The 27,170-nt window shown below is 49.8% G+C and overlaps 1 protein-coding gene and 1 long non-coding RNA gene across 2 annotated transcripts in view; one reads left to right on the forward strand and one right to left on the reverse strand.

Moving 5' to 3' along the window:
• Positions 1-20,603, reverse strand: part of SEC14L5 (SEC14 like lipid binding 5) — a 53,958-nt gene extending 33,355 nt beyond the window's left edge. The window contains exons 1-6 of the mRNA XM_034670410.1: positions 20,363-20,603; positions 19,558-19,672; positions 5,513-5,662; positions 5,006-5,137; positions 2,919-3,047; positions 2,097-2,289 (exon numbers count right to left, since the gene is read on the reverse strand). Coding sequence (XP_034526301.1) covers positions 2,097-2,289; positions 2,919-3,047; positions 5,006-5,137; positions 5,513-5,662; positions 19,558-19,620 — 667 coding nt within the window. The 5' untranslated portion in view covers positions 19,621-19,672; positions 20,363-20,603. The remainder of the gene's footprint in view (positions 1-2,096; positions 2,290-2,918; positions 3,048-5,005; positions 5,138-5,512; positions 5,663-19,557; positions 19,673-20,362) is intronic.
• Positions 7,717-17,185, forward strand: LOC117804178. Its single transcript, XR_004628505.1, has 3 exons — positions 7,717-7,924; positions 9,530-9,642; positions 16,190-17,185. It is a non-coding gene; the product is annotated as an uncharacterized LOC117804178 (long non-coding RNA).
• Positions 20,604-27,170: the final 6,567 nt, after the last annotated feature.

A 27,170-nucleotide genomic window follows, 5' to 3' on the forward strand; every position in this document is an offset into this window, starting at 1 on the left:
TCTGCCTCTCGCCAGCCATCCCGAGCACCAGCCCTGCTGGTGGACAGTGCAGATGGACAAGGAAGGAAAAGCCTGGTGCAAAATGAGGAGGGCACAGGGCATGACCACTGGACAACGTGCACAAGAAGGGGCAGAAGTTTTAATTTTTATAAAATATTTTAAGAGTGCACATACCCTGGCAGCCAACTAGTACATATACAGTTGGTACAGAATAAATATTTGTTGAATGAATGAATTCTGTTCTCCCTAAACACTGCCCCAGATGTATTATTGGTTACATGGCTATGCCCTACACTTCAGTGGCCCCAAAGGAAAGACCGAATCATCGTGAGCACAAATGCATATGTTTGAAACTGAATTCATGGGATATGTGTAGTTTTGTGTCCTAGGGTTTTTTTTTTTTTAATTTTAACATTATACTGTGGACATTTCCCATGTCAACAAAAGTCTAAAATATGACAAAGGGCTAATTGCCTTCAGTACAAAGAGCTCTTACAAACCAGTGAGAAATCAATGGGCAAATAGGAAGATAAAGTACAGGAACAGAGATTCACAAAAAAGCAACACAGAGTCACTAAGCACAAGAAAATAGTATTTGGCTCCATTCATCTTCCAGGGGTCACTTTTTGCTTTCAGTTCATTTTTTTAAAAATATTTTATTTATTTATTTGAGAGAGAGAGAGCACACAAGCAGAGCAAAGGGGGTTGGGGAGAGAGACAGANAGCAGAGCAAAGGGGGTTGGGGAGAGAGACAGAGGCAGAGGGAGAAGCAGACTCCCCACTGAGCAGGGAGCCCAACTCAGGGCTCAATCCCAGGACCCTGGGATCATGACCTGAGTCGAAGGCAGATGCTTAACCAACCGAGCCACCCAGGCGCCTCTCAGTTTAAAACATTGAATAGTCTTGTGGGGAGCCGGAGTGAAGTGAGGAATAGACATACCTATGCACTTTTGGAGGGAACATTGACTAGTACAACCTCTTTGCATGCCTAATTGGTAAATCTGCCAAGATTTCAGCTGCATATAACCTTTGACCCAACAGTTCAACTTAAAAAATTTTATGCTACGGGGCACCTGGGGGGCTCAGATGGTTGAGCATCTGCCTTCAGCTCAGGTCATGATCCCAGGGTCCTGGGGATTGAGCCCTACATCGAGCTCCCTGTTTGGCAGGGAGCCTGCTTCTCCCTCTCCCTCTACTGATGCCCCTGCTTGTGCTCTCTCGCTCTCTCTGTCAAATAAATAAATAAAATCTTTAAAAAATTTTATGCTGTGTATATGCTCATACAAATATAAAAACAACCTTAAATAGAAAGATATACTATATTTTTTAAATGGGGAAAAAATAAAATAAAAAAAACCAGAAACCTAAATGTCCATCAATAGAAGATTAGCTAAGTTAACTAAAAATAATCAATAATCCATAAATGTTTATTAGTAAGTTATGGTACAACCACACCAAGAAATACTGCAAAGTGCTGAGACAGAAGCAATGATACAGAAAACTGTTCAAGCAACATTAGGAAGTGAAAATAATCAAAACATCCAGGAGGACATATAATATGCTCTCATTGATTCAACGTAAGTTATACACGTATGCATACCTGTATATATGTGTGTATGTGTATATATATATATATATATATGCCTAGATAGTTCAGGAAATACGAGCACAAAACTATTAGGGCCTCGAGGGAGAAGAAAGGAGTCTTACTCCCTAATTTACATCTTCCAAGAAATTTGAATTTTTCATCATCATGCATTACTCATATAATTAAAAATAGTAAAAAAAAAAAAAAACAAACAAAAAAACACCCCACACACACACAGAGAAAAGGGCAGCCCTGAGGCACCAGATCAGGTCAATTCCTGATTTAGAAATAAATCAGTTCTGGCTCTTGGGTCGGAAGGAAGAGAGGGTGAAGCAGCAGGAAAGAGAGGAAGCTGAGTCATTCCAAGTCCCAGACCTGTTCCCAAGGGGACCCGAAGCAATTCTCTCCCCACAGAGTGAGCAAACCCTAAGCAGGCTTCAGGGGACTGGGTGGCTGGGGGGGCCAAGGGCACAGACCCGGCCAGCTGGCCTCCGCCCGAGGGACCTACCTTCTGTAAGGACTGTCTCAGTAGCAGGGACTGGGACGCTGCCGGGCCCATCAGCCTCCAGGGAGCCAGGATCCCTCGGGCCAGCCTGAGAGCGGGCGTCCTCCTCTCGGACGGGGGCAGGCGTCCACCGGGGAATGTGAGAGGTGCCCTGGGAGATGAGCTCGTTCAGGTAATGCTCAATCACCTCCTTCCCCTGGAAGCCAGAGAGATCAGCGGCACATGAGCCCCAGGGCAGGAGTGCAGGGGTAAGCGCGTCAGCCTGGGCGTCATCCCACCTGGCTGCAGTCCCAGCCCTGACATGTGGCTATTGAGCAGTTGAAATGTGGCCGGTCCGAATGGAGAAGTGCTGTGAGTGTCAAATACAAACTGGATTTCCAAGAGTTGTACGGAACAAAAAAATGTAAAATAGTTCACTAATAAGTTTTCTATGGATAACACGTTGGATAAAATATATCATTAAAATGAATTACAGGAAAAGTCTTCTCTCCTCAGTGATGGATCTGAGATCTTTACACAGCAACCATTTTAACCAGGACAAAACCCCACAGAAAGCCCTTCCTTTGTCCAGAGTTCACTACACAAGCCCCAAACATCAGGGACCCTCAAGGTAATGATTACGGTGCCTCCATTATGGGCCAGGTGGTTTCCACTCATTATCTTGTGTGTTATGGTCATTATGAGGATACCCATTCTATGGATGAGAAGACTGAGGCCAAGGAAGGTTAAGGATCAGTCTTGCCCCATGTCACTTGGGTTGTCAGGTGGCAGAGTGGGTTTTGTGTACCTTCCTCCTTGTGACTGACACAGGAGCCCACCCCTTACCCTCTTGACGTTGGCTGTGTATTGCTTCATGGCAATCTTCTCCAAGGCACTTTCAAAGCCAAAGAAGGACCGGATGTCAAGCGAGGCAGACTGCTCGAAACAAGTCCACTCTTCATTCTCGGGGTGGACCTGAAAGCCAGGCAGGGGTGATGACAAGGTCTCAGTGTGGGGGATGCAATGCCCCCTCCCCTGGGGCTCTCTTCGTGATGTGGGCCCAGCCAGAGCAGACAGCAGAGAGCACCCTTGGGGGGGAGCCAGGGGAGGGGGCAGCAGCCTCGCCCAGAGAACAATGCAAAGTGTTAGAGAACAAAGAGCCTTCTTATGAGGGGACCCAAGAAAGTGGGTCTGGTATCTGCATGTCTCTCCCTTAAAAACTGTTATGTAATGATATATTTAAATGAGTAATATATTTAATATATAATTATATATAAGCAAGTTATACCTAACTAGTATATATTTTAGAAATATATTTTAAAGTATTTATATATGTTCTATATTTATATATAATATATATTTATTATTAAAAAAACATATATATAAGCAAGGACAAACTTTGTTGACACAACTACTATGCACACCCAGGCTTAATACTTCTCGAACTTCCATGGGCAGAAACAAGACCAGGGAGTCTGTTAAATATGCAGTTGCCTGGGCCGAATGGGTCCAGGGCAGGGCCTGGAAACCTGCATTTCCCAAGCAGCCTTGATGACGCTGTGGCAGCTGTTGGCCAAACTCACTCTGAGAAATACTTCACTAAAAATGATTTATAAAACACTGCCACCCACACTTTCCTACAGGTAAGAACTGAACATCCTGGGCCCAGTTTCTAGAAGGTCCCAAGAGGAGTTGGAGATGTGGAAAGAAAAAACAATGGGCATTTACTGGATACCTGCTGTATACTAGGCACCATGCCAAGTGCTGGGGACCGGCCAGATGAATAAGGTAATGCCCCCCTATGGAGGAGGCTCCCCACAAAATACCTCTAATGCACGATAGTCAGGATGCTGGACTTATCATCATGAAAACTACCACTTGGGATCTAGCACAGGCTAAGGGGGCTTTACCTACGTTATCACATTTGCTCCTGCCGGCACCTGATGAAGCAGGTTCCGCTGACAGATATGTAAGCGGTGGCCTGGGGAGGGGAAGCAACTTGCCCAACATCACTCAGCAAGAAAGTGGCAGAGCTGGGCTGCATCCCAGCAAATGCCTCCACATTCCTCCCTCACTCCAGCCCCTGGGCCAGCAGGACCCTGCTCTTGCAGCCCCCATCCTCAGACTCCACTCATCCACTTCAGGGTCTTCACACATGCTGTTCCCACCCCAGAACTCTGTTCCCAGCCCTCTCACCTCTCACCTCACCTGTCAGCTCTCAGCTTCAGTGGTTCCTCCCCACAGAGGCCTGAGGGACACTGTTACCTATGAGTGCCTCTCCCCTTCCCTTCCCACGTCCTGCCTGCTAGATCCCTTCTTAGCACTTGGGACAAAGTTGTAAGTATATGTGGACTTTTTTTCCTTATCTGTCTCCCACTGGAATGGGAGTTCTTGTGAGCACAACAGCCAGGCGGACTTGTCCACCACTGGGTGCCCTGACAGGGTGCCTGGCACATAGTAGGTGCTCCATCGGTGTGTACTGGAGAACAATAATGATGACCCTTAATTATATTAAAAGGTAACACACCTACGGGGCTTTAAGTATGTGCCAGGCACTCTTCTAAGGGCTTTGGATAGTTTATTTCCTTTAATCCTCAGTACAAGCTATGTGGTAGGTGCAATCATTAATCTCATTTTAAAACAGATGAAGAAACTAAATGAGGATGCGTTTCATGGAGGAAGGAAAGGAGAGAGAGAAGAGGAAGAGGGAAGCAGGTTGCCACATTTGAATTTCAGATAAACAATGACTAATATTTTGTGAAGTATGTCCCAAGCAGTATTTGAGAACACTTAAACAAACAAAAAAGTATCGGCTGTGTATCTGATTGGAGACATGAGCCAGTGTCCTGCATCTTATCAGACAAGGCCCTGGGGCCAGAGGAGGGGGATGCTAGGCTGATGCATGGGGTGGGGGTGAGGGGGCGCAGGCTCACAGTGTAGCTGCAGCTCTCATTGACCACCACGCGGCTGGCGAAGGTCTCGTTGTGGGCTTCGATGAGGAGGGTCCTCTCCCTCCAGTTCAACACGTTTCTCTGCACGAAGACCACATGCTCAACGCCTGCAATCTGCAAGGGAAGAACAGTGGTGGTGGTGGGGTGGCTGCAGGACATGGGGATTCACCGAGACCCCGGGCCTGCTCACCAGCTGGCCCAGATCCCTTCTCCACCCCCAGACCCTGAGACCCTCGGCACCTGCCCACTAGCCCTGGCCCTAGTCCCCAGCCCATCAGTCAGTCCGTAGGCCTTGGTCCTTCCCATTCCAGCCCTTGACCCAGACCCCACCGCCCCCAACCCCAGTGCCATCCGGGCACCTACACTCACACACACTCCGTCCACCACCTGAACCTGCCCCCAGGTCCCCAGGCCTCCCACCACTCCTCCCGGTCCCCTCTCCGCGGGCCTTCCCCACCCCCAGGCCCTGGGACACTCCTCCCTGCCCACCTTCCGCAGCAGCCGTGGGGCCTCGACCCGCAGCCTGCAGCTTCGCTCCACCACGTGCACGGCCCCGTCGGCGCTGCGGGACTCACGCAGGACCTCGCTGCCCAGGAAGACAGGGATCTGTGGGCAGGTGGGGAAGCGTTTCTCGTAGGCCTGGGGGCAGAGCAGGAATGAGTGCCAAGGGGGCTGGTGGCCCCAGAGGGGTCCACTGCCACTGGAGCCTGAAGTTCAACCCTCCTCCCTCCTGCTGCTGGGCTGTTGTCTCACAAGAGCAGAAACGTGTATTCCTGGCCTAAAATAAGAGCAGTGACCACTGCTGTTTTACCAACAAGACATCATTTTAACACCTGTTTCAAAGCCGTGACACACGAGTGCATGAGCAATGATTTGACAAATCACTCATTGGCTCTGCATTTGAGATTTCATCCTCAGAAGGAAGAGTGGGCCTGCCTGGGGCATTTTAAAAGAAGGCATCTTTCAGAAAAAAACACTTGACATAATCCAACACCTCTTCATGACAAAAACACTGAACAAATGAAGAATAGAAGGGAACTTCCTCAGTCTGATAAATCACAGTCAATATCATACTCAACGCTGGAAGATGGAATACTTTCCCCCCCAAGAGCAGGAACAAGCCAAGGTTGTCCGCTCGGCAGTGTGTGCTCAACATAGCTTTGGCAGTTAGAAAAGTAAAAGAAATAAAAAGCATCCAGACTGGAGGACAGGAGTCTGTGCCCAGTTCCAGAAGTAAAAGTAATAGGGCAAAGCCACTGTGGGGTAAGCCCGCATCCAAGTGGGGTCTGCTCCAAGCGCCTGTCACAGCCCATGTGCCAGGCAATAGGGATCAAAGCAGCTCCAAAAATAGTGCCGGCATCTGAGGACAGCACCTCCTCCCCCATCGCTCAGGGCTCCTCCCAGCTCAGCTCAGAAGGGTGGGGGGGAGAAATGGGAACGGTGCCCGGTGCCCTTGGTGTCACCCCAGGCCCCACAAGGCCAGCCCAGTGTGTCTTCCTGCCATATGGAGAGCCTGGTTGCCTTGTACAGACACAGCAGACACAGCAGGGTTGGAATAAGGAGCCCTTGTTCCCTAGTGGAGAGTGCACCCCCAGCAAGCATCTGCCCCCTGAGGAGGGAGCTGCTGTAGCAAAGTGGGCAGATCAGGTGGCCAGCTGCGGGGTGGGAGGCCCAGCTCCACCTCCTCCCAACACAGGCAAGGCCTTTCCTCCTCTAAGCCTCTTTCCCCACCTGGAAGATGGGTATCTACCAAGTTTGCCTCCCAGAGTTTGAAATCAGCTTGGCTACCTATGCAGAGCCCGGCTCATTTAAAGCAACCAGAATTCTCATTCTCTAGGCAACGAGACTCAAAGGACAGCAGAACACAGGTTTGCAAGAACTGCAGACAGCTCCCTACCAGCCATATCTGAGTACTCCCTTGTCACCAAATGTAGGGTGCATGTTCCAGAATCGGATAGGCTCAGTTCATGTCTCTGCTACTGTCTCACTGAGTGGCCTTCTGAGCCTCTGTTTGCTCATCTGTAAAATGGGGTGGATTCCCATTTGACAAATGAAAGAACTGGAACACAGAGAGGCTAAGTAACTTACCCAAGGTCACACAGGGAAAACTGGTAAACCTGGATTTAAATCCCAGCGTGGTCCAGTCCCCATTCCTTCAGGAAGGCTTTGCTCATTAGTCGGCCTGTTCTTCTAGGCAGCTGGGCAACAGCCAGGCATTGTCCCCAGGGCCGAGTGGTCAGTATTTCCCCCTTCTCTACCCTTAGTACTTCAACTCCTATTCTCCTGTGGCCACACCTCCCCTGAGTTTCTGCACTCCCTCTAACTATTCTACAGTCTCTCCTGCTTCCCAGATGAAATGACATACTCAGAACACGCCTGGATGCCCAGAACATGTCCCACACTCCATACTGTGGCCCACCAGGCCCCAAGCAGTCTTTCCCACCAGCCACCTTCACTCTACTCCAGCCACACCAGCCTTGCTGTTTTGGGAACACATTCTTATGGGTTCAGTTGTGCACCAACCCCTCTCCCTCCACCACAAACAAAATTCATGTGTCTTACCTAGTATCTGTGCATGTGACCTTATCTGGAAATAGGTCCTTGTAAATGTCATTCGTTAAGATGAGGTCATACTGGAGGGGGGCGGAGACCTCTAATCCAATATGGCTGGTGTCCTTACAAAGAGGGGAAATTTGGTCACAGACACTCATACAGGGAAAACACCATGTGAAGATAAAGGCACAGGTCTGGGTGATTCCTCTACAAGCCAAGGAATGCCAAAGATTACCAGCAACGCCAGAAGCTAGTAGAAAGGCACGGAACAGACTCTCCCTCAAGCCCTCAGAAGGAACCAATCCCGCCAACACCTTGATTTCAGACTTCTAGCCTTCAGACTGTGAGGTAAAAAGTTTCTGCTGTTTAAGCCACCCAGTTTGTGGTCTTTTTAATGTCAGCCCCAGGACACTAATGCACCTACCATCTGTTCCCACCACAGGGCATTTGCATGAGCTGTGCCCTCTCCTTGGACCACTAAGCAGTTTACTTGACAGTAAAGGAGGAGGGAGGCCTGAGTAACTGGGGCTTCCAGAAGGTTGAGAGACCTGGATCGGGGGTTGAGGAGATGCTGTGGCTTGAGGGACTCATCCGTGCTGGTCCCTCTTCCTTGGACATCTTCCCCCACCTTCACCCTTGCAAGGCTGCCTCCTTCCCTATTCTGTCCTTTTAGGCTATTCATTTCCTTGATACCATTTATCACATCCTTTAGCCATATCCTAGCTTGCGTGTGGTGTGCCGAAGGCATGGGCTGCATGCTTTTCCATAGCACTAACCCCATACGTGTCTGTCTCGGTTCTTGGCACACAGTAGGACTAATAAATGCCCACAAGCAAAGAAAAAAATAATTTCAACTTGTCGATGATCCAAAAAGCCCCCAAAACATGTGTCCCGGGAGGGGAATGACAGGCCGGGGAGCCAGAGCGTTCAACTGAGTTTTACCAGGCTGACTTCCTGTTTTAACAAACCTCTAGTTAGAAGAGCACCATCTGGAGCCGCCAGATAAGGGTGGAGGGCGGAGGGCTGGTCAGCAGCAGAGGCTGCTTGGGCATAGTTTTCCCTGACCCTGAAAGGGAAAGTGCTACCTTCCTCAAGTAGCAACGACAGAGCTATGCCAGCATTAGGGCAGGAAGCTGTCAGAGCTCAGGTCCCATCTGGAAGCCAGGGGCCCCTAAATAGCCCATCCTGGTGTTGTATCTCCTGCTGGAGAGTCCCTGGGGTTGTGAAGCCCAGACCGATATTTATGGGGCATTAACCACATCATTTCTTTGTACAGTGCCCCAAGATGGAAACTAATACTTCCCCATTTTACAGATAGGCAAGTTGAGGCTTGGGAAGGCATCACACAGTCAGTAAGTGCTGGGGCTGGAGCGCAGGCCCATCTGACCCAGACCCCAGCCCTGAACCACCCTGTCCTGCCCCTCAGGGGACTTGGCTACATCACAAGTGTCAATAGTCTGGAAATGCTGAGTCCTGCTGGGCTAAAACCTGTGAGTCAGGGGCATCTTTGCCTTTGGCACATCACAGGGTCTTATAGGACCAAACAGTCTATAGCAAACTCCCGATGAGCTCCTGTCCCCACAAATCAGGCCTGAACTGCTCTGTGCTGAACAAGCACGTGGTTTGCCCCCCCCCCCCGCCGCCCAAGAGCACAAGGTAGCAGAAGGATTCGGTTACAGCCCTTCTGCCAGGTGGCTAGAGAGGGACACCCAAGCCTCCTCACTCAGAAAGGAAGCTGGTCCAAGGCCCAGAACCCGCCCATGCAGGGCCGCAGCTGGGATAGGCAGAGACCAGTGGAAACTTCCGCTGACTGCCTCCCATGGGCCTCCATCCTGTAAAAATCCACAGTGACACACTTAGCATGTGGAGATGGGCAGCTGGACTCCTAGCCAGACCTGCCTACCTCCAGCTGGGTAACCTTGAGCATGGGCATGTCCCGCTCTCTCCCTTTAGGCTCATCTGTAAAGCGGAGTAATTCATTCCCAACGAGCACCTGGTTGTACCCGTTTCCCGTTTCCTTCATCTGTGCATCACAGCTGCTGACAAGAAGTCATCGGCCCCTGGCAGTGAGTTTTTCCCCCTCCCACCAAATCCCCGGGGATTGTCAAAAGGACGCAGTCAACACTCAGTAGGCATTTACATGATGAGTGAATGAATGACAGCATTCCATACCCATTAAGGGCACGGACTCTGGGGCTTGGGTCTAAATCTCTGCTCTGCTTCTTACCAACTGTGTGGCCTTGAACGAGTCATCGAATTCTCAGTTCCTTAATGTACTCATTTGTTAAAGGGAGAATGAGAAAAGTAGCTACCTTGCTGAGCTGTGGGATGTGTGTGGGGGGGAATAAAGGAGTCCGTTTTTGTAAAGTGCTGAGAACAGTGCCTGGCACAGGGCTCGTTCTACATAAGCATTTGTTAAATAAATTTAAATTTTAAAAAAGAGTGAGATTCTATAAAGTACAGAAAAGCTATTTCTGCTAATCACTTGACAGCTGCTGCCTCCTCCCCCAACCCCTCCATCCTTCCTGCTCTTCCTCATGCAAATTCAAAAAAGCTGGAAGCCGTTTACCCCAGACCTTCCACTTTCAGTGTGGAAAGAAGATCCACACTGGCCCAGTACTTTGCCTTCCCTTTCCGTGCTGCAGGCGGGATTCAGGACACTGAGCACTGTGTGACCTCCCACAAGGCACACACCTCCTGTCACTCTCCTCAGGAGCCTTCCTGGATGACCCGCGCCTTCCCGCTGCAAGCCTGGGAGACCCCAGGACAGATGAGTATCGATCCTCTCAGCGCCCCCAACTTTTTTTTTATTTGAGATAGAATTCTCATACCATAAAATGCACCCCCCCCTTTTTTTTTTAAGATTTTGCTTATTTACTTGAGAGAGAGAGAGAGAGCACAAGCAGGGGGAGTGGCAGAGGGAGAAGCAGCCTTCCTTGTTAAGCAGGGAGCCCAATGCAAGAGTCGATCCCAGGACCCTGAGCTCATGACCCGAGCAGAAGGCAGACGCTTAACCGATTGAGCCACCCAGGTGCCCCTAATATGCACCCTTTTAAAGTGTTCGATTCAGTGGGTTTTAGCACATTCACAAAGTTGTGCGTCCATCACCACCATCTAATTACAGAACATGTCATCACCCCCTAAAAAAATTCCCTACCCATTATAGTCAACCCCGTAGTACCCCACCCCGGCCCTAGGCAACCACTAATTCACCTTCGATCTCTGCAGATTTGCTTTTTCTGCACATTCCATAGGAGTGGAACAATACAATATGTGGCCTTTTGCGTCTGGCCTCTCTCACTGAGCATCGTGTTTTCAAGGCTCATCCACATTGTGGCAGGTGTCAGTGCTCCATTCCTTTTCATGGTTGAATCATATTCTACTGTAGGATTCTCCCCAGTTTTGGCTAAGTTGCTTAGCTAGAGCTTGCGGGATGACACATCAAACATCTGATGGCAGCAGTGTCACCCCAGCTGATGAAGGGTAGCGGGTGTGGTAGAACCAGGGCAACACACCACTGGAGCCTTTTGACTGCTGTATACAATCTATAAACTCGGGTGTGCTGCAGGGTCCCGTAGCTGGACAACCTGCTGGTATTCTAGGTCAAAGCCGGCTCACAGACACAAAAGATGGAGACGAAGGGGCAGAAGGACCCTGCAGCCAGGGCACCTGGACGCGGCAAGGGGACAAGGCTCGGGTGTGGGTGGCCAGGCAGAAGCAAAGCACGAGGTTTAGATGCTGCCTCTGCCACTTGCCGGCTGGGCGACCTTGACTTAATCTCTCTGAGACTCAGTCCCCTCAAAAAAAAAAGAAAAAGAGAAGAGATAGTGAGAATGATGGTGATACCTACTTCGTAAGGACTACAGTAAAGATTAAAGGTAGGTAACACATTTAAGGCACTGAGCACAGGGCCAGACGTGACATCGTAGACGTTTTTAAATGGACAAGAGGAAACCAACAGGGACTTGAACAGATATTTGTACAGAATCATTCACAGTGGCCAAACAGTAGAAACATCCCAAGTGTCCTTGGACGGATGCGTGCATAAACGAAATGTGGCCTGTCCATACGGTGGAATATGATTCAGTCATAAAAAGGAAGGCAGCCCGGACACCTGCTACAGGACGGACAAACCTCAAAAACTTCGTGCTCAGTGAAAGCACCAGACGCAAAAGGACACGTACTGCCAGGCTCCGCTTGTATGAGGTCCCTGAAATAGTCAGACTCACTGGCGGAGACTAGAAGGGTGGATGCCAGGGGCTGGGAGGGGCAGGAAGGACGGGGAGTTGGTGTTTAATGGGGGCAGAGTGTCAGTTTGGGAAGACGAAAGAGTTCTGGGGATGGATGGTGGTGAGGGCTGCACAACACGATGAATGTGCTTAATGCTGAACTGAACCATACACCTAAAAATGGTCACGATGGGAAATTTTGCATTATGTATATTTTACCACATTTGGTTGTTTTTGGAAAAAAAGAGTAAGCCATCTCCTGGGTGGTTAACAGCCCTGCCGGGAGCATCGACTGTGATTTGGAGTAGAATATCGTATCTGTGTGTTTGTTTCTAGTCAGCACCTCTGGCTCTATGTCTGTTTTCTTCGCCACTGGATTCCCCAGTGCCCTTGTACAACACCTGGTGCTCTAGACACCTGGCCAATATTTGCTGAAGGGAGGGAGGGAAGGAGGAAGGAAGGGAGGAAGAAAGGAAGGAAGGGAGGTAGGAAGGGAGGGAGGAAGGGAAGAAGGGAGGAAAGGAAGGAAGGGAGGAAAGGAGGCTGGGAGGGAGGGAGGAGCAGGTGTTGGGGAAAGAAAGCAGGAAGTTGGAACCATTGACATAGATCTGCCTGGAAGAGCAGGTGGAACAGCACAGAACCCCCATCCCCCGTGAGTGGGCTCCGTCTGCACCTGCCAGTGCGCGGTGGCAGGCCCACGGGTAACCTGTGCCCGTGTATTGCCATTTATGCTCCACCTCCCCGGAGCTGAGTCCTTGCAGGTGCCCATGGCACAGGTGAATAAATGCCTGAGTAGTTCCCATCTGTGGTCATGAGAGGCATGCAACCGCCCCTCTTGGCCGATCAATCAGCCCCAAACAAGGTGCCAGAGAACACTTCTGCCTGCTTTTCAGTTTCCCGGTCCTGAGGCTGTAGCATGGGGCGCCGTTAGTGGGGCCTAGGTAGTATTCGTTCCTATTCTATCCCTTCTTTGCAAGAATCGGATTTGGATGTCCCTCTGCCCAGGCCAGGACTGTGTCTCTGCCTGGTGAGGTCACCCCATCAGAACGCCTGGCCTCTCCGGCACTGCGGGGTGGAACACGCAGCCTGGCTGTCCCGCCCAGCAACTGCACACAAACCTGGATCCTCACCCACGCATGGGGAGCAGGCTGGAGGAAACTCTCCTCCTCTGAACACACTCTGTGCCCACAAACTTCCAGGATCAGCTGGTGCCCTTGATAGTTCAGGGAGGGGCTGGGAGGCAGAGAGGCCAAGCCCAGAGCGTCTTGACATTTAGCAGTATGTCAGGATCTTGATGGGAGGGAAACAGTATTTGAGATTTTTCAAGTGTCTCAGGAATGTGCCCAGCCTCTGTCACCTCTGCTTCCCCACGTTCTCCTCGCTTCTGGGATGGAAAACCCCCTCCAATCCACTTAAAGCCTAAATCTGATCATGTCACTCATGCTTAAAGCCTTCCAAAGCTCCCAAGGTCCTTGAACAGACAAATTGAGCCTGCCAACCACTTTTTAATTCACACTGGAGCCCAAATGAGCCACATTTATTTCTTCAGAAAGGTCTCCTCCTTCTCTGCAGACAGTGGGCGCATCTGCCCTTGGCAAGGCTCAGCCTGAATGACCTAAAAGACCTTCGGCTGGCGATCAATGGACCCTTCCCCATGTTCCTACAGCACCCTGTGCATTCCCTATTAGGAACCATTCTACATGGCATTTGCCTGGTTCCTGTCTCTCTCTTTCTCTGTCAAACACACACACACACACACACTGCAAGCCCTGTGTGGGCAGGAAGGGATGGTATCAGGAGAACCAGAACAAGATAGACATAGTCGCCACCTTTCTGAAGCTTACTTTAATGAGAAAGGCCCATATATAAAGAAGTAAGGAAGCAAACGAACGGAATCATGATGCATTTCAAAAAGGGCTAGGAATCCACTATGTTGTAGCCCCTACACCTAGCATGCTGCTTAGCACACAGTGAAACTCAATAAATATTTGTAGGTTGCATACATGAACATGTGTGTGAAATAATATTTGCATAAAGGAATGAATGAGGACCTAAAATTTGCTTCTGAAATCGTAAGATCACTTTTCTGGGCAGTGGATCGCCTGTGTTCTCCCAGCCCAAATCAGAACGCGTCAGGTCCCTGTAAGCAATCCAGGATGGAAAATGTTGCTTCCCTTAATCTGTTAGCAACAGGATCAGATGATGGGCTCCAGGGAACTAATTTAAACTCATTTAAATAAGGTCCCTGCTGCTTTGTTAAAACTACGTCCATAACAACGGGTCCAACTGTAACTGCTCTGGCCTGACCTGCAAGGATTTACCTCTAGATGCTGCTCCTTATTAATAACCCACTTGCTAAATTACAAGCTGTTTACCAATACAAAAGTCCGGGTCTTTAAATATTTTAACACTTAATTGCTGACGACAGCTCTCACCTCTGTAACCCTTCCTCTGTGTGAAAAGCCTACTGCTAAGGAAATTCTACTCCCAGCCATCTTCCTTCTTTGGATTTGCAGAATCTGAGACAAGCTGAAGTCACGGGGCTTGGGAGCCCCACTGGGATCCCGGGGCAGTGCCTGGACAAGAGGCAGCCAGATCATTCCTGAAGGTGCTGTGGCCGCTGGTGCACAGGTGTTTACGGAACATCGGCGCCAGCATCTGGAAAGTCTGGCTCTGAGCACAGGCTATCGGGGCAGATTTCCCTAAATTCAAATCTCTGTCATTTACTGATGATGCCATTTACTGAGCCTAATGGGCTGAATTATGTCCCCCCAGAAAAGGTATGTTGGAGTCCTAGCCCCAGGCACCTCAGGATGTGACCTTATTGAGAAAGAGGGTCTTTACAGAGGTAAACAAGCTAAAATGAGGTCACTAGAGTGTACTTATAAATCCTATATGACTGATGTCCTTCCTTATGAAAAAGGAAATTTGTGTGCCCAGAGGCACACACACAGGAAATATGCCGTGTGAAGTTTGGAGTTAGGCCACCACAGGCCAAGAACTACCAGAAGCCAGGAGAGAATCCTGGAGCAGATCCTTCCAAAGCACTTCAGAGGAAGCCCAGTCCTGCTGACACCTTGATCTCCAATGGCTGGCCTCTAGATTTCTGTTGTTCTAAGCCACCCAGTCATGGTGCTTTGTTACGTAACCCTAGCCAATGAATATACTGCCTATGCGATAGTCTCCATACCCTCTGTAAACCTTAGTTTTTCTTCCCACTGCAGCCAAGGCTGTTATGAAAGTTCCTGCCTCTGAGCAGGCCTCAAGGGTTGGGCACACAGAGGATTTGGTGGGTAACTGCTGCCGAGCTCTATCAGCATCGGCTGCCCCCCACCCCCAGGAGGCCAGGGTCTGTGGGTTCCAGCTGTGCTCCCCTCTGTGGGGTCCTGATGGAGTGCAGGCATTCAGGACGCAGTCCTGGTGGTAACGATCCCAGCCAGACCACTCACTGGGCCCAGATGCCACCCTAACGAGTTGAGATCCTCAGCTCTGAGAAATGACAGAGTTCCTGATCAGAAATGTAAATTCTGGAATTGAACTGCCTGCAGTTAAGTCCCCACCTGCCTCATGTTTGCTTTGTGGCCTCGGGCAATCCATTCGTCCTTCCCATGCCCCAGTTTCCTCCTCTAGTAGAATGGTGCTACCCACAGAATCTGTCTCTTGGGGTGCTTAGGAGAAGTACATGACTTAATATTTGAAGGGGCCCAGAACAGTGCCTGGGACCTCATAAGCACTGTGAACACGTTTATTAAATAACATTTAAAATAGTATATGCCTAAACCCACAAACGATCACTACCATTCACGGCAGGGATTTCTTTGGAAAGAGTATGTCCACACAAAAACTTGGGCCTCAGTGATCATAGCAGCGTTATTCGTAATAGCCCAACATTGGAAAGCATCCATCCACTGATGAGTGGAAAACAAATGTGGTCTATCCAGGCAACGGAATATGACTCAGCCATTAAAAGGAAGCTTGGATGAAACTTGAAAACATGATGCTGAGTGAGAGAAGCCCATCACCAAGGGCCACATATTCTATGATTCCACTTAATGAAATGTCCAAAACAGGCAAGTGCACAGAGACAGAAAGTAGACTAGTGGTTGTCAGGGGCTGAGGGTGTAGGGATTGGAGAGGACTGCAAATGGGCACAGGGTTTCTTTTTGGGGCGATGAAAGTGTTCTAAAACTGACAGTGGTGATGACTACACAACTCTATGAATACTAAAAATCCCTGACTTGTACCTTTTAATTGGGTGTGTAAGTTATAACTCAATAAAGCTGTTAGAACATTAAATAATAACAATAAGCCTAAACAGTATTTCACCAGCATGAACAATGCACTAGGCCTTGTCCCTTCATTTAATCCTCACTTCTACTCTCAGAGGAGCAGGAGTATCCTCCATCTTACAGCTGAGAAACTGGAACAGGGACCCAGCTGAAGGATCTGGCTCTTCACCACCATCCGTCTGGGAGGAGATCCCAGATAACCCGGAATCCATTCACAACAGGCTGTAGGCTGACCAGAGAGTGGTCAGAGGACCACCGTCTTGTGGTGCCTTCAGCGCTCAAGGGACCACCGTCCGAAGTCCAAGACATGGCCTTTGTGATCTATGCGCAAACCCCACCACCACCTTCTGGGACTCCACATACAAAGGGACCAAAGACCTCCCCAGCCTTGTATACACAGCTACCTCCATTGTCTTCATTTTACCAAGATAATACAAGCTCACTGTTTTGAACCAAATAATACAGAATAAAATCAAGAAAGAAGAAAGCAAACATCCTTGGGATCCCACCCTTCAGAAACAGAATTCACATCAGGGGATTTGGCCCAAGGAGAGAGACACCCCTTCACTGGATTAGTTACATTTTTGAAATGAAAGAGGAAAAATAAATTTTTTTGGGTAATTTTTTAAGCTCAGTCTAGGAAGGTTGGCTCAGTGCTATTTTATAACCAATTCCTTGAGCCCAGTTTTAGTCATTTGTGTTTGTGGCTGGTGGACTTCTGCAGCAAGGAATGCTTCAATTCTCAAGTCAGTTTTGTTAAACAGAAAAACCAAAGGCCAGCTCAGCTGGTCACTCGGATGCACTGAGAATAGCTGAGTCCATCTGAAACTTCCCTGGCATCTGACCCAGACTGAGGGCAAGTGTTCAGCTGAGAAACAAAGACGGACATTAAGTGCAGAAAAACCCTTTTGTGCCCACACAGCATGCAAGTTATGTTGAGTTATGCAGCTATTTTGGGGACAATAATGTTTTGTAAACAGTCGGCAAATGACTTTGTAAGTTGCAGAGGTTTGGGGCCCTTTCACCAACAAGGATTGTATGGAAGATAAGGAAACATGGGCAAGGCTGTCCCTTTGAGAAATACAAATAAATTAACACAGATACAGATAATAAGTATCTGAAAACCTTTGTTTCCTACTGTACCCATAAGCCTCTATGCATCCACACCTAGGGATTGTTAACAGCTAGGGGAGTAAAGGGAGTCCTGCCTTCATTTATGAAACAGGAAGCTTACAAAATATGCTTAACATACTCCGGTAAAATCAATGTGAATACTTTACTAGTCTTTTTTTTTTTTTTAGATTTTATTTATTTATTAGAGAGAGAGACAGCCAGCGAGAGAGGGAACGCAAGCAGGGGAGCGGGAGAGGGAGGTACTGGTCTTATTAATACAGAATTAAGTGCTACTTTATCCGGCATGTTTTAAAGTGCAATAATTGCAAATATTTTTGAGAATCCTAAATATGCTAAATTAAATTACACTTACTAAGCTCATGCAATAATGAAAGAGTATTAGTTTTCCATTTTACAGGTATTTGTCTCAGTTTCATGGTAGAGAACCAGAGGGTTCTGGATTGTCCCAGAAGGTGGGGACGGTGTCTTTCTTATTTTAAATGAATGAATGAAGGAGTCCTAAGGTCTTAGAATACGTGAGCTGCTAGAGGCTTAGATGGAGGACAAGTATTTCTATTAAGCTGCCAATTATTGTCTATTTGGTATGGACCAAGCTCTGTGTAGTACACCTGCCCCCCACCTTCCAATTCCCCCTACATTATAATATATAACATATATATATATTTATAACCTATATATACAAAATCTTTATTCCTCATGACAACCCTGTGAAGTGCACATAATCATCCCCATTTCACAAATGAAGAAACCAAGGCTCAGAGAAATTCAGTAACTTTGCAACAGGACACAGCCAGAGCACAGCAGGGCTGCAGCAAGGACCCATCGCTTCTGACTCTTCATCATCCCCTGGTGTCCCACCCACATTACAAATGAGGGAAAGTCACACAGCCACACACAGCAGCAACCATAACAGTAACAGCATTTGGTCTGTGCCAGACCTTGCATTGGGAGCTTTACATATATCGACTCATTTAATCCATGGCACAAAGCCTGGATTTGGAAACCACATACTCCTCATTTAGAGATGGGGAATGGAGGCTCAGAGAGGTTAAGTAACTTGCCCAAGGTCACCCAGCTGGGCAATACAACCCCAGACCTGCCCCTCTCTTGCCCTAGAATCATCTGCACAGAACAGCACAACATGTGTGAATGACTCCAGATGCTTTAAAATCCATTATGTGATCATAAACACATATATAGGTAGATTTGTAGAATAAGATTGGGCAAGACACACACCCAGAGATGTACCAATTGATACGAAAGTCCTTGAATCAAAGGCTGAAGTTAAGCAGCCAGGCTGGGATGGGGAGGATGCAGGTGGATGCCAGTGTTTCTTGCACTTTCAATACAATCATTTATGATACTGTGTGGTGGAATAGCAGGGACAACCACATTTAGTGAGTGCCAACTGTGTGCCAGGCACTGGGCCAGAGGCACCACACATTTCCCATTCACTCCTAACACAGCTCCATAGCATTGCCCCCTTTCCCCCCAAGGAATGGGACCTCTGAGAGGCAGAGGGATGGTCCCAAGAAGGAAAGCTACATCTGCCTGTTTACAGCATCTGCCATAGTGCAAGGGCCATCGATTCAGGAGGCCAAGAGATTGGGAGCCATTTCTAGTTCCTCAGCTGCCCAACTTACATAGAGTCAGTCTGAAGCCACCCTGAAAATGACTGCCCTTGCTGCACACTTGCCCCCTCTCAGCTTCCTTGAGGGAAAGGAAAAGGGGTGTGCAAGCAGAAGGAGGACCCTGGGCGGGGGGTGTTGTGGTAAAAATAATGTCTCCTGAGTACCCCCTGTATGGGTCTGAGCCCTGGCTCTACCTCTCCTCAGCCACAGAACTTGGGGCCACCCCTTCACCTGTCCAAGCTTCAGTTAAGTGGAGATAAAATGAGAATAACAAAACAATGTACGTAGAGGCTTGGCCCTGTATACCTTTGGTGAATGGCTGCTACCATCATCATCATTAGTATATTTACTATTATAATTACTAGCATTACACAAAATGACAGCAGTGGCTTGGCCCACGATATCCTTGTTTTCTGTCTGAGGACCTTGAGATGAGAGAACAAGGCTGCTTCATCAAAGAGAAAAAGAAAGATCTTGTGATTTGGTCAGTGGGCAAGGATTCCAGAGGCTGTGGTGAAGGCTGGGGTGGCCGGGTGGAGGAGTCACTAGTGAGAAGCTCGATGCACCAGTTCAGCGGAGCAGCTCAATAATTCCTTCTCATTTGGGGATTTGAGGGGCTCCCTCTAATTCTTACATAGCTGACCTCCTGTGTCCTTCTAACTATCACACAAGGGGCTGGAGAATCAGGGGTCACTCACCGCCATGACCAGCTCAAATGGGTACTTGTAGATGCGGACAGGAGACTGGTACTTCTGCACCATGTTCTTGCAGGAGCGCCAACAGAAGCCACCCAAGCAGGAGTGAGCACGGAGCCTGGGTGACAGGTGACTGGTAAGTTAGCAGCTCCCTCCACCTGAAGCAGGAACCCTGCCCACTGCTTCCCCAAGCAAGGGGCAAGCCCAGCCCCCTCAGTCTCCACCCACACATTTCCCCAGCCCTCAAAGCAAAGGGGCTGATGTGATCACCAAATTACTCTGAGCCAGGCCCCAGACACCTGCCCTGTCCATTACTGCTCCAGATCACACTCATCCCTCAAAGAGCAATCAGTACCCAAACTTTCCTCAGTCCCCACCCCTTCACACCAAGGCCCCCAGCAGCACCCCTCACTGCCAATCATAAGGAAACACACGTTTGCAACTCTTATACTCCCACAATTCATCACCCACCCACGCACCCCACAGCTCGCCAAAAACGTCCTGACCCTATAGATCCCCAAGTATCATTGCATCTGCCTTTCCATTTTCCTCCAAGATACCCTGACATACCCACACAGCCTTCACTAAATTTCACATGCACTGTCTCTGTCACACACACGCACGCACACACATACACGGGCACACACGCACGACTCACCTCCCACACGGGACTGCCCTTCACACACATGCAACTTTGCACATACACTCAGCTCCTTGGAGCTCACTCCTACCTAACTCCACGCACGTACCCGGTATGCACATGCACGCACACACGGATGCACTCGCAGGCTCCCGCAGCCCTGCTCACCCTCGCCCTCCGAGTCTCCGGGGACGTAGCCCCGGGGGCAGTACGGAGCTGAGTCCGCCGGGGCCCCCCGCGGACGCCTGGCCCGGAGCGCAGCGTCTGGGGCGAGGCCCGACCGCGGCCGCCCAGTCTGGGGCGTCCTGCCTTGCTCTTCCTGGGGCCAGGCCAGCCTGGGAGGGGCCTGCAGGGCGGGAGCGAGACCGGCCTGGCGGGAGTGCTCCAGGACCTGGGACAGCGGAGAATCCGGCCTGGCCCCGCCCCTGGCCTGGCCCCACCCCTGGCATGGCCCCGCCCATGCCGCCCTGCTTCGGCCACGCCCAGATTTCCCGGGTTCGTGAATGGCCCTGCCCTAGCCTCGCCCTAGTCTTAGCCCCTCCCTTCCTTTATTTATCCCCTGTTTGCCTACGGCCCAGCCCGGCCCCTTCTCAAGATTGGCCACGCCTCAGGTAGGCCCCGCTCCCATACTCGTCCCTCCCCGAAGACTCCCAGCCTCGAAAATGGCCCAGCCGCGGGAAGACCCCGCCCCACGGCTCCACCTCCCTTCTAGCTCTGCCCCCACGCGGACCTTTGCCCCGCCCACCCCCTCCCTTCTTAGTAAGGTTTACTTTCATACTCTGATTACCCTGGTCGCCTAGTCTCTGAGCCCCGCCCCTCCCATGCGCTACTTCTAGAGCCCTACCGGCTCTGCCCCAAGGCCCGCCCCTTCATGCATCATTCATTAATCCGCGTAGGTTTATGGAGCACCTACTAAGTGTCAGGCCCTTCCAGGTACTGGAGAGTCATTAAGTGAACAAAACACAAAAATCCTTGCCCTCCTGGAGCTTACACTCCTGGGGGACCGTACATTAAATAAATAAGGCAAATAAATAGTATGTAAGATGGAGAAAAATACCAAGGAGAAAAAAGTAGGCAGGGAAAGTTTCAAGAAGTGAACGAAGCGAGGGTACAGTTTAAAACAGAACGGGGGCGCCTGGGTGGCACAGCGGTTGGGCGTCTGCCTTCGGCTCAGGGCGTGATCCCGGCGTTATGGGGTCGAGCCCCACATCAGGCTCCTCCGCTATGAGCCTGCTTCTTCCTTTCCCACTCCCCCTGCTTGTGTTCCTTCTCTCGCTGGCTGTCTCTCTCTCTGTCGAATAAATAAATAAAATCTTAAAAAAATAAAAAAAAATAAAACAGAACGGACTGGGGCCTCCCTGGGAGGGTGACATTTGGCCATCATCTCCTTTTAGCTCATGCCCAAACCATCTAGCCCTCTCACGATCCCTAGGGAACCAGCCTCCCTTCCAAAGCCCTCTCTTTCCACTCCCCACCTATCCGGCCTGGAAGAGCCAACATGCTGGCTCTGGACAACCCTATCATTCGTGTATTCGTTCACTGGACATTTACTGAGCACCTACTATGCGCCAGCACTGGAGGACTTCACCCATTCACAAGGGGGAATCAGGCAGACGCGCCTGCCCTCGCGTGGCCCACAGTCCTGGACATGAAAAGGGTGTGATAATGCTCTGTTTAGCAAATACATACGCCTTTGCATCCTATGGTAATCAGCCCTTGTTCGTTTCCTTTCTAGCATGTGTCACACTCTAATCATTTATTCATTTTATTTATTTGTGCGTTATTGACTATCCCGGGAGACTGTGAGCTCCGTAAGTCAGGGACCATGTCTGTCTTATTCATCTGCGCCCAGGTCCGCAGGACCTTACTGGGTACCGGGCACACAGTAGGTGCTCAGTGCATTTTTTTCAATTAAAGTTACCAACAACGGAAATGGTGCGCAAAGTTGCCATCCCTGCCACAAGGTGGCAGCAAACGACAGTCCACGACTCCAGGGTCCTCACACCAAGGGGAATTGTTGCAGGCGACCGGGTCCACGGATGTTTCGCGGTACCCGGAGCTGAACAAGGAAACTAGCATGCTTGTCCTAGGCGTCCGTGCCGTGCGCGTAGTGAGCACTAACACTTAGCTGTTGTTACAGCACGGAAGGCGCTAAATTGGCATTAAGTAACCGCAGAGCGGGATGTTTACACCTAGAAAGATGGGGCGGAGCAGTCTGTCCCAAACCCTCCAGCTCCTCCGACTCCTTTCAGCAGAGTGCATGTTAAAATGCAGATTCCCCGGCACCGCTCAGAGGAGTCTAGGAATCTTCCTGTCTAACAAGTTCCCCAAGTGATTCTTCTATAAGTGGACAGGTGTGGTGCTGGCTGACAGATCGTGGGGGGTCGTTCCAAGCGCTTCGGGATCCTGGAGTGCTCGGACTAAAGGCCCGCCCAGAGCCGGAGGCGGCGTGCTCATACGCGGGGGAGGTCCGCTCGCCAGAGCTCCTCCCAGATGTGGGCGTGCTTCCACTCCAATTCACTCCCTTTCGGTTCTGGCAGAAACTTGGCTACCCACCCACACACGTGTCTCCTTTGCCACAGAAGGTGACAGCTTGGGGGAGCAGGAGCGGGCGTGGGAGTTGCAGGGAGCGGGCCAGGAAGAGCCCCAGGAGCAGAGGAGAGGCCCTGAGACTGCGGGGGAGACCTCAAGTTTCCTCCCAACCACCAGAGCCTGCCCCGCCCACAACCGGTAAGGATGGGACTCTGGGCCGGGGGGCGGGGGGCGACTGCCGGGTGGGTTCGGAAACCTCAAAGTGGAAAATGCGGCCCAAAGTGGAGACCCTAACTCCCTCCTCCTCCAGCTCGAGGGAAACGAATTAATAATAGCAGTGCCCAGCACGTGTTACCTATCATGAGCACCGTTCTGTTACTAATTATTCCTACCATCTATTGAGCATTTATTTGGCACGTGCTGTTCCAGGCACCGTTCTAAGGCCTTACAAACATTTAATCCTCAAAATCAACCCGTGCAGTGATGAAAGTGTTTCGGAACTCCGTAGAGGGGTCGTTGCCCAACATTATGAATGCGCTCAATGCCACTGAATTATACACATCGAAATGGTTAATATTAAAACGGTTAGTGGTTATGTTATATGATTAGTATCTAAATTTTTTAAAAAGAACTTTTAAGATAAAAACTATTTTAATCTTCATTTTAAAGATAAGGAAACTATGGCACAGAGAGATTGAGTAACTTGCCCAAGGTCACACAGCTACTAAGAAACTCAAACCCAGGACTCTAGTTCTCCAGTGCCTCCTGCCTGGGACTATAGCTGAATTACCCAGAAGATATGATTTTCCAGCCTCGACTGTAAAGATATCCAGGCATCTTGTTCTGGGCTAAGGAGGTACTCAAAGGATGGACTGGTTTCGTGCGATCTGGGGGGGCGGGGAGGGTGAGAGGTCAGTCCCAGGGGCAGGACCTTCAGCCTCTAACTGCTGCTTCCCACTTGCCCTGCGGGAATGACCAAGCCAAAGCTGTCTTGTGGTGAGGTAATTTTTGAAAACTCTAGAAACCACCCTAAATCTCTGAATATCTCCCCCACAGATGGACCCCTGCCACAGGAAATTCAACCATTAGTAATGCATTTATTTGAGTAAAAAGCACCGGGCCCAGGGGCGCCTGGGTGGCACAGCGGTTAGGCTAAGCGTCTGCCTTCCGCTCAGGGTGTGATCCCGCTGTTCTGGGATCTAGCCCCACATCAGGCTCCTCCACTATGAGCCTGCTTCTTCCTCTCCCACTCCCCCTGCTTGTGTTCCCTCTCTAGCTGGCTGTCTCTATCTCTGTCAAATAAATAAAAAATCTTAAAAAAAAACAAAAACAAAAAAAGCGCACTGGGCCCAAATGCAGATATCCTCAGAATGAGTCCTGCAGGGAGATGTCCTCAGTTGGATAGCTTAGTATGATACCAACAACTGATGGGGTGNGTCCTGCAGGGAGATGTCCTCAGTTGGATAGCTTAGTATGATACCAACAACTGATGGGGTAAAGAGGGGGTTGAGAGTGAGGGGATCCAAAGTCCAGACCCTTGTGGGGACACAAGTGGCCCTTGATGTGGGCCCTGGAATACATGAGGGCCCTGGGACGATGCTGAAGCTGGAGAGGTTGGGGCATTTTTAAAATCATGGTTAATATACATAAAAGTTATCATCTTAGCCATTTTTAAGTGTACAATTCAGTGGTTTTTTGTACATTCACAAGGTTGTGCAACTATCCACCACTATCCAGTTCCAGAACGTTTTCATCACCCCAAAAGGAAACCTGCATCCATCAAGCAGTCCCTCCTCCTTTCTCCCTCCCCCAGCCCCTGGCAATCCCCAATCTGTTTTCTGCACCACATCTCATTTGTCCCAGAGCTGCCTCTATTTCCTCTCCCTTCTCAGAATAGGTCTCAGGAACCTCCTGGATTTGGGAATCTCGAGGGCCATAGGGGTCCTTGGCAGGTGGCCACGTACAGGTGTGCAGGCTGTAACCTGCGCAACTCTATGCAAGGGTCCCTGTCATTGGGCAGCTTTGATGGAATAAGAGGCTGAGTCTGGAGGGGGCCTGATCCCGGAGGCTGCACAGCCAGGCACTGCGCACTTAGACCTCCAGTCCACCCCCAGGTCTAGTCGCTGCCACACAAGCTTTGGGACTTCTCCAGGCGCTGCAGGTGGGGTCAGGGTCCAAAGTTGAGTAAAAGGCTGTTCGAGCCCCAGGAGCTCTCAGTCAGGAGGGAAGAGAGAGGGAGCAAAGGTAGGGTGCACCAGGAGTCAGTGTGGCACTTGGGAGGGGGCTGGGTGGCAGAGTGGGGAGCAGTGGGTGCTAGAGTCAGGTCAGCCTGGGTGTGAATTCTGGCCCTGCCACCTTGTGGTGTCCCTGCAGCGCATATGGCTACAGTGTCCCCTCCTTTAAAGTGGGGATAACATGGACATTGTCCAGCCTTAAAAAGGAAGAGGATTCTGTCACATGCTACAACATGGATGAATCTTGAAGACATTGAGCTCAGTGAAAGAAGCCAGTCACAAAAGGACAAATACTGTTTGATTCCAATTATACGAAGGACATAGAGTGGTCAAATTCATTGAGACAGAAAGTGAAAGGGTGGGTGCAGGGGGGAGGGGAAATGGGGAGTTAATGTTTAATGGGGCAGGTTTCAGTTTTGCAAGATGAGAGAGAAGGTTGTAGGGCTTGATGGTGGTGATGATTGCACGACAGCGTGAATGTACCTGATGCCACTGAACTGTGCACTTAAAAATGGTTAAAATGGTAAGGGTTTTTTTCAAGTTTTAATCTTAATTCTAGTTAGTACAATGTAAGTTTTATATTATGTATATCTGACCATAACAATTCAAGAAATCGTGTTGGGAAAATTTTTTTAAAAAGTTAGGGGTAAATAGTGTCAGCTAGGAGAGAAGGACCGTTTTCCAGGGGACTTCTGGGAGAGGGTGGCCTTTGAGATGGTGCAGTGAAGGAAAGTGATAACTCTGCTTATTAAGACATAATTCTCACACCATACAGCACACCCACATACGGTATACGAGCCAGGGGTTTTTATTATATTCGCAGAATGGTTCAACCACCGCCACCAGTTTTTAGAACATTTTCATCACCCCAAAAAGAAACCCTGTAACCTTTAGCAGTCCCTCCCCATGTATCCCCCAGCCTCTGGCAACTGCTGGTTTGCTTTCTGTCTCTATGGATTTACCTATTCTGGACATTTCATATCAATGGAATCACATGCAACGTGGCCTCTCGTGATTAGCTTCTCTCACTGAGCATCGTGTCTCTGAGGTTCCTCCGTGTTCCCCCAGTCCCTACTCTCCTGCTTTCACCCATGACCTTCCTCAGGCCCCAAGTTACCTTGATGGCAGCACAGAGTCCCTCTTTGGGGAAGGGAAGAAGGAAACTTGTGTATCAATTTCCTACTGCTGCTTTAAAAACAACAACAACAACAACAACTCACAAAGTTATTATCTGACAATTCTGGAGATCATAAATGTGAAATCACTCTCACTGGGCCAACAACAGAGTGTCAGCAGGGTTTGCTCCTTCTGGAACCTCTGAAGGGAGAATCCATTTCCGTGCCTTTTCAGCTCCTAGAGCCTGTCGGCACTCCTTGGCTTGTGGCTCCTGCCTGTATCGTCAGATCTCATCTCTCCATCTCTAGCTGCGCTGGTCACTGTGCGGCCTTCTTTTCGCAGTGGGTCTCCATGTTGCAAATCTCCTTCTGCCTTTCTCTTATAAGGACAGTTGTCATTGGGTGCAGGGCCCGCCCTAAATCCAGGACAATCTCATCGTGAGATCCTTAACTTAATTGCCTCTAGAAAGAAACTTTTTCCAAATAAGGTCACATCCCTAGATTGCAGAGGGTTGGGACTGGGACTTACCTCTTTTGGGGGGCCACCATTAGCCCACTGCAGGGCTCACCTGTGGTTGTACCTTGGGTTGGTTTGCCTCCTCCTGGTACGTTCTCCCTCTTGCCCCTGTCATTGCAAAAGCAAATTTCCTGCACCCAAGCTCGGTGCTTAGGGGGACCAGGACCAGGACTGCTATGGCCTCTGACTCCTCCAGGTTGGAAGGAGGATGCATTGCCATTGCCCTTCAGCAAGCTAGCTGTGACACCAACCCCTCATCCTAGGTTCCTCTAGAACAGTGCAGGTGGCAGCAGGGATAGGCAGAGGGAAAAATGGGATCTGAGAGAGATTGGACTATGGTGCTGGACCTGGGCACTCCAATATTAAGAGGTCAGCCCAGGTCATGATTAAGCTCACCACANGTCTCCAGACCCCTGCTCCACGACTTTGCCTGGGGTGCTCCATCGCTGGGGACCCAGGATAGATGCCATCTTCCACCCACAGGTGGCATTAAACTCACAATCCCCCGTCCCCAGCCCTCTGCAGCAAGCTTCCTGTGGGCAGGAGGCCCTGTCTGTTGTGCTCAACCTTGTATCCTG

This window comes from Ailuropoda melanoleuca, chromosome 10, assembly GCF_002007445.2.
Source record: "Ailuropoda melanoleuca isolate Jingjing chromosome 10, ASM200744v2, whole genome shotgun sequence".
NCBI lineage: Eukaryota > Metazoa > Chordata > Mammalia > Carnivora > Ursidae > Ailuropoda > Ailuropoda melanoleuca.